Source organism: Etheostoma spectabile, chromosome 13, assembly GCF_008692095.1.
Source record: "Etheostoma spectabile isolate EspeVRDwgs_2016 chromosome 13, UIUC_Espe_1.0, whole genome shotgun sequence".
Taxonomy (NCBI): domain Eukaryota; kingdom Metazoa; phylum Chordata; class Actinopteri; order Perciformes; family Percidae; genus Etheostoma; species Etheostoma spectabile.
The window spans coordinates 22,583,082-22,591,314 of NC_045745.1; the positions used below are offsets into that span (position 1 = coordinate 22,583,082).

General features: G+C 39.8%; 1 protein-coding gene across 1 annotated transcript; it reads left to right on the forward strand.

Moving 5' to 3' along the window:
* Positions 1-653: 653 nt before the first annotated feature.
* Positions 654-6,778, forward strand: ugt5d1 (UDP glucuronosyltransferase 5 family, polypeptide D1). The gene is made up of 4 exons (XM_032533471.1): positions 654-929; positions 1,151-1,449; positions 1,553-2,266; positions 3,170-6,778. The coding sequence occupies exons 1-4, from the start codon at positions 887-889 to the stop codon at positions 3,752-3,754; spliced, it is 1,641 nt and encodes a 546-aa protein (XP_032389362.1). The 5' UTR covers positions 654-886; the 3' UTR covers positions 3,755-6,778.
* Positions 6,779-8,233: the final 1,455 nt, after the last annotated feature.

Here is an 8,233-nt window from a genome sequence, read left to right on the forward strand (position 1 = left end):
CACACACACACACACACACACACACACACACACACACACACACACCACAATGGCATTTGGCAAGTGTACACCTGCTCGCTCAATCTGTAAATGGAAAAAAGCAAACAGTGGAATGTGTGTTTGTTTAACAGTGGTGACATTGACCGCGGTTACACTTTTCTGACTAGATTGATGTGTCCATATTGTTCACTTTAAAGGGCCGCTACGTGCTTTTCCAAAAGAGTTCCCCCAGAGGTATTTCCATTTCTTATAAAAGAACAACTGGCAACAGTCCACCCAGAAATAATTTATTTAATGTAACCTTTTTTCTTTGGTCTGTGATCTTTCCAAAAGATGAGGAATAACTTGGGTGACAATCCAAACTGATATGAGAGTACATGCCTCAGATCAACTGAGTTCAGTTCTGAGACCTGCAACCTACAGTACCTAAAGTGTAGTAAACAAACCTCCATGTCAAAAACCTGCAGAAAATATGTGCATGACTAACTGATTAATCAAGGTAACCCCTTTGTATTTTCTCCAGGTATTTATTTGCACTTTTAACATGATATGCATGAAAGCCATGAAGGGTTAATATTACACAACCCACTCTAATACTCTTATGAAAGAGGTCACATGTTCTTCTGAGGCAAGCTTGTATGAAAGAGAAAAACCCAATTGCAAAACTGGACAGGACACTGCTAGCAGTTTAACATGGCCAAAATAAATTATTAAACTATGATGTCATGACATAGAAGAAATAATCTCTTTGTTTGTAATCTGCAGAACATTCACAGTGCCATACCTTCATCTGTCACGTGTGGCAATAAGTAACTCATTTTTATCTAAGAGAAACGACCATCTCTGACACTGGATTTTGAACTCAACTATATAAGGAATCCTTCAGATGAACTGTTGTTCTTCGGGCGAATTGCCAGACTTGAGCATAGGTAAGTGAATTTAAGAAAAATTATCAAGTTATGGTCAGCATCACACTTTTTGTTCTAAATAAAAACTACAGCTGTTGATTCAGATTTATTTTACCAGCAGGAACTGTATCTTTATATCAATGTTACCTAAGAATAATAAATAAACTTGTTCGTCTTTTCTCCTGGACAAAATGTTGAACTGAAGAGGTCTCTCATGTTACTATCTATCTCTCACATTCCAGGAACCATGTCATTGCATCGTATGTGTGGAATATTTGTATTCCTCAGTGTATGTCTGATTTCCTTCACACCACCTTGTGATGGTGGAAACATTCTGGTGTTCCCTGTCGACGGCAGCCACTGGATCAATATGAAAATCCTGCTGGAAGAACTACATACCAAAGGACACAGCATCACTGTGATGAGGGCCTCCAACAGCTGGTACATCTCAGAAAAGTCTCCTGTCTACAAGTCCATTACCATAGAAATGGATGTAGGTTTTGAGAACTTCTTTGAGGTGTACCTACAAGAGCATATGAGGGTTTGTCATTATTGATTATCTCTTGAACCTCACATGGCTCAATTTGTAATTTTCAAGTATTAAAATGATAACAGTTTCACCATTTTTTATACTGTTTTTTCAGGCGCAGAGAGAGGGGGCTTCAGCACTTACTTTCTTCAAACTCACCAAGGATTTCATGTCTATGATTTCTCAGGCTCATTCATTGTGGTCTGAAGTCCTCATTAAAATCTTTGATGATGAAAATATGGTCAAAAGCTTAAAGGATTCCCAATTTGATCTTGTTCTCACTGACCCAGCTATGGCACCAGGGGTTCTACTAGCCAAGTATCTTAAACTGCCTGTGGTGCTGAATGTTCGCTGGATCACCAGCGGTGAAGGCCACTTTGCGTTAGCCCCTTCACCAGTCTCTTATATCCCAGTGCCAGGATCGGGCTTAACGGACAAAATGAATTTCCTCCAAAGGGTCAAGAACATTCTTTTCTACTCCGTTATAGTTTTCCAGCAGAAATTCCTGGTGGGGCCAACCTATGATGCCATCTGTGATGAATATATCCAGGGTGGATGTGACATCCTCTCACTTCTTCAGGAAGCAGATATTTGGCTGTTTCGGTCAGATTTTGTGTTTGAATTCCCTCGGCCCACAATGCCAAATGCCATCTACATCGGAGGGTTCCAGTGCAAACCAGCCCAACCTTTGCCAGCAGACCTGGAGGAGTTTGTTCAGAGTGCAGGGGAGCACGGAGTTATCATCATGACTTTGGGAACTTTGGTCAATGCTTTGCCCAAAGAGGTTGCAGAGGAAATCGCCAGTGTCTTTGCCAAGATGCCTCACAAGGTAACACATGCCCAGTGATTTACATTTGCAAAGATAAGAAATGTTAAAAAGACTGAAATGTGCAGTTCAAAATGCTCAAAAATGTTTGACATAGGGAGCCTTACAGATACGTAGGAAGCAATTAATCACTTACACAAATTCATACCAACACATTAACAGTTTGCAGTTAAAGTATAAAGCAACCATGTGACACAGGCTGCTATAAATTTGAATTTATTAAGAAAACTTAAATATAACATGAACCATGTTATTTAAACACAATTACAATAAAACAGAAAACCTATGGTTATAGAAAGAAGTATTACAAAGACATATTATCCTCACTGAGTAAAGCATGAACATCAAACTTTGCTGTACCCAGTGAGCATTTTTCCGTTAAAAGTATTTAAAAAACATCTATGGTTTATGTTAACAGTTTATTCACGCCGCAGCATGCTACAAGCTAGCATGCTAACCCTGCAAGCTAGCATGCCAGAATGAGTAGCCTAGCCTAAATCGTGAGCAGCATAAAAAAAAACTAATGGTGCAAATTTCTACAGTAGTACAGGTACTTACATAGTAGTGTTAAACCTGTTAATTTAGTCAGCTCGTTCACCTCGCTCTGCAGGTCTTGGACTTCTGGTACACCTTTAGAGACACTAGTGAGATGCTATCATACATCCATGAGCTACCCAAGCTGTACAAATAGCAACATAGAATAAAGGGGAAAGAAATGTACTTCTGCTGTCCTACACTACACTTCACTTGTATTGATATTTATTTAACTTAAAGGATCTTTGAGTACCTTAGAAAGTGCTCTCTATGTAAAAGTAAAACTAATAATAATACAATGGCAACATCATTTTATTGTATATCTGCTAATGTATATATGCTGTATATTTACAATATCATTTTTCGGATCAGGTGATTTGGAGGCACAAGGGGGAGCGTCCCTCTACTTTGGGAAACAACACCCTGATAGTGGACTGGATGCCACAGAAGGACCTCCTGGGTCACCCGCAGACCAAAGTCTTTGTAGCTCATGGAGGAACCAACGGAGTCCAGGAGGCCATTTACCACGGGGTCCCTGTGCTTGGTATACCCTTGTTCTTTGACCAGTATGACAACCTTTTACGACTGCAGGAGAGAGGTGCCGGAAAGATCATTCAGCTAGCTGATGTTAATGGCCACAATTTTGAGCAAGGTATTAACAAAGTGCTCTATCATGACAGCTACAGACAGAACATGCAAAGACTCTCACGTTTACACAGAGATCAACCGATAGCACCCATGGATCAGGCCATCTTTTGGGTGGAATATGTGATGCGCAATAAAGGGGCTCCTCATTTGCGTACAGAGGCCTATAAAATGCCCTGGTATGCATACTACTGTTTGGATGTACTGCTATTACTTCTTACTGCAGCAACTGTACTGTTGCTTTCAACTGTGGCCATGTTCAGGTTCCTGTGCTGCAGAGCTAGAACAACGACCAAAACCAAACAGCACTGATTAAGGGTTGAATTGGTTCAGAAATATGCTATAATGAGTTTTCTAAAGCATCATATTTGGAAAAAAACATACATCTTATGATATCTCATTTGTATTTATTTAGTATTTCTGAAGTAAAATGTCTATTTATCAGTTGATTTGACCATGTTAAATCTAGATATAACTAAAGAAATGTAAGCAAACAGAGGAATGTGTGTATAAAGGTTTCCATTAAAGTCAATGTTGTTTGTGGAACGGCTGCGTTCCAACTCCGTCCCAGCTCTGGCGATCCACAGCCCTCCGGAGCAGATAAGCAGAGCTTCTATTTTTGGGAACTCCGCAGCAATGGGAGGGCAGATTGGCAGATTGTGCGGGACAGGAAGTCAAACACAGAAACAAAATAAAACATCCAAATAATTTTCTAAATAAATTACACTGTGCTGACGGTGGATCATATATCCCTGCACTACACCTTGAAAATGTCACAATGGGCGGAGACAGGCATGAAGTCAACAGGTCAGAGGTTTCACCTCCTGTCACCTCCTGTCATCTGTGACTTCACAGTGTTTTATACCCAGCTCACAGTAAAGTAATCCAGCTACATTTAACTGTAAAGACCACTTAAGTTAAAGGTGCCCTGCTACAAATATTTCATTACTTTGTGTTAATGAAGTTCTACCATGGACTCTGTAACATTTTTTGTGAACAAATGAATGAATGCCTTGAAAATGAAAATACCTTGGTTACCTTGTTTCAAGTCATTGTAGCATAGTATAGAAAGCCTGGTGGGAAGACTCAGCTCGATTGCCATTTCTCATTAATATTCAAGAAGCTCAGCTGCTTGACTCTGATTGGCTAACAGCCAGACAATGAGAGCCTGGCTATTAGCATCCTTTACCCAGTGCAACTGGGCAAGCTCACGAACAGTGGGGTTGGCAGTACCTCAGTCAGTATGGAGTTGGGTTGGGAACCGAAGGGTTGCTGGTTCAATCCCCGTACAGACCAAAGTATAATGGTGGACTGGTAACTGGAGAGATGCCATTAGTCCATAAGTGCATGTATAGGTACTGAGCATGTGTGTGTAATTCAGGCCTACGTGTAATAACAACCAAGTGTAAATTGTAATTTCCCCTTGCGGGACTGATAAAGTAAACATTATTATTATTAGTAATGAGCTCAGGCAACATAACATCAGACTGACCAGCTTTTGTAATTGGCCAGATTTCTCTGTGGCTAAAGCTGACAGAAGAGGTATCAGTTCCTGTTCACATTCACGACACAACACAAACACATATGAACCCATATTTCAAAAAATGCAAGTAGAAACGGTTTTGCATGGCAGGGCACCTTTAACCTTCATGCAACTGGTTGTCGCGTGACCGGCCGGCAGTTGCTGTAATTTAGTAGGATAACATACGGATTGTTGTGCATAGATTTTGTATAATATTATACAACTATGGCCACTAAGTTATTTTCAAATGGACTTTCCAGCAAAGGTATTTACTTTTCAAATAATGTACAACAGTCCATCCAGTGATAATTAATTTAGTTCGACATTTTTTCTTTGCTCTGTGATCTTTCCAACAAATATTGAATAACTTGGTTGTCAAGCCAAATACCTTTGTCCATTCTCAGAGCCTTCAAAAGGCAAAACCAATGTTCAACCTCATTTTCTTTTGCTGCTCTTCAACAGCTACCATAGTGCTCCATTATCCTCGACGCTTGGCTCACTATTGTTAATTTTGTTATTTAAACTGCATTAGCCTAAACTATTTTTCACACGGTCTTACAATATTAAATATATTTTCAAAGTTGGTCTTAGTAATAGTCAGTAGGTGATTTACAAATATTTAACAAGGGAGACGTTCATCCACATGACTGCCTCTTTTAGTTCTGGGGGATCTGGAGGCTTTCCCAAGCCAGGGTGGAGATGCGGTCCCTCCACCTAGTCCTGTGTGTTCCCCGAGGCCTTCTCCCAGCTGGAAGTGCCTGGAACACCTCACAGGGGAGGCGCCCAGGGGGCATCCTAGCCAGATGCCCAAACTACCTTAACTAGCTCCTTTTGATTTGGACAGTTTTGTTGTTGATACTTAGAAGTCCTCATGGGGGCGACAGAAACTATGCAATGTAGCTTTACCCATTAAAATATTGAAGAGAGCTTGTGACAAAATCTCGCAAATCCATTGGAACCTTAAAACTGTGAGCAAAACCCCATAGAGTCACCCGCCTTTATCTCGAATGAAGAGTTAACAGTAGCTGTTAATAATTTTTTTTTCACATGAATTATTTAACAGCTGATGATAAACAAAGTCTGTCAAACCTACTGTGTAACAGATTATGGTCTGGTGTACATGGTGTTTTTGCCTTCCTTTGTATGGCTGGAGTGAGGATCTATCAAAATAAAGGAAACCCCTAGAAAAATAAGGACCGCAAACTATATTTTCTGCACAATGCCCTAGGGGCCAAGTTATGCACCAATGTACACAGAGTAATTCTGAGGTATCATTTTATTCTTCTAAGCATGCAAGTTGTGATAGCAAAGGTGCAGATCCATCAAGTATTTTAGTGTTTAAATAGATCTGAACACAATAGAGAAATATTTGATACATACATTATCATAAAAGTGGAACATTCTTTTTTTCCCATCTAAGTCACATCTTTTAGCTCTTACTGTAAACAGGGTTCCCTCCATCAACAAACCACTCGATTGTGGAATTTGTCATGGAAGAAATTGTAGCAGCGTGTTATCCTCCTCCAACTGACTTGCCTTTAGGTTTAGGCTGTGTGGTGAAATTGATTTCCTATGGGGGATTAACAAAAGCCTGATGTAACTGAAATGAAGCAATTGCAATTGCCAATTTCAATAAGTAATTCCATGTGTTACTTGTTTATGAGTGTGTATTGTGTTCTGTGATGCAGGTGGCAAAGTCATATTAGACTCAACAAGCCTGGATGTTTAGGTTAATGTGAGAAAGAGTGGTTTGTTCAGCTGAACATATAATAGACACACCTATATGTAACTGGCAGGTTAATTTGCCCCTTGTCCTACCCACACAATCGGCCAGTGCAGCGAGTGCACAGATCAATTCCCCTGGATGTAGAATACTGGTAGTAAATATTTACCTACTGCTCTGCAGGGTATTCCGGGTTATTCAAGTGCCTTTGCTGTGTTTTGTTTTATTGATTATTATTATTGCTTTCTTTTTGTTAGCCTAAAAAGGAATGATTGTTTGATTCTGAAAGGATTTTGCATGGCTGGGTTGCTGTGATGGCAGATTTAAAGTGGCCATAGACCAGAACACTGCTTTGAAAAAAGGGGGAATGAACTTCAATTAAAACTGAATAAAGAAACAAAATGGAATAAGTTATGCAATTGTTTCTTGAGTGCAAATCACATTTTAATGACATGGTGAAACAAGCCAAACCGATAAATGTAAATCAGTCTGTGTCTATTTAAACAAAACTAATTTGACTTGGTCCAACAACGTATCCAAGTAGTCATGAACAGCCTCATTTTGTATCTGTGCATTTGCTGAATGTCTCTAAAGTATTGTGGAAACTTTCCAGTGTTCTCTTTTCAAGTCAGATACACTTCCAAACTCACACACAGTACTTCCCTTGTACTGCAAAAATCTGTACAGGCAGACGAAATGCCCTGACTGATAAATGGGGTCAAGAACAAAGCTAAGTCAACATTTACAGCAACCCTATTTGTGTGTGAAAATCCACATCATTCTGTTTTGCTACTTCCTGCACAAGAAGTAGTTCTCCACATTAATTTTGTCCCAAGGGATGCTTCAACTAATGCAGACAAAAGGTGAAACACCCTAACATCTGCTGTAGGAACACCCTGGATGCAATCATAAAACAGGTGCTGTGCATGTCTCTGTCTTACCACTGTTATCAGCAACTGTGAGAGAGAGAACACAGCTTTCCTCCCTTTGTGTCCTCTTGTCCCTCCCTTGTTCTTGTTTCCCCCCATCCTTCTCACTCTCTTATTTTGCCTCCCCTGTTTCTTTGTAAAAATCCCACAAATACAAAGGTAAATAATCGTTTGATGACTGATTTTATGTAATTGTTTTGGAAAGGGGGAAGCATCATTATTACACCTTTTGAAATTTACTTTGGCTGTGGTTGATATTCTGAAATGTGAAACATTACCGCTAATATGTGACCTAGTTAAAGTGCCCATATTATGAAAGAAATCACTTTCTTGTTAAATATTACTTATTTATTATTATTATATTATTTTGTGTCTCTGGTGCTTCCACATGAATACAAACTTGGAAAAAAACTATCCATGGTGTTTTGAGAGAGATACAGGTTTCTGAATGTCCCTGCCTTCAGCTGCCGGGTGAGTTGTTCAAAATTTGCACGGCTACGTCACTAGTCAAGACGAGGTGGCTAGCCGTAGCACATGCTTACGCTAGCATGCTAGCTCGTTCGCAATGGCGAAACACTATCACAACAACACACTAGTTCACCATAATCTACCAAAGA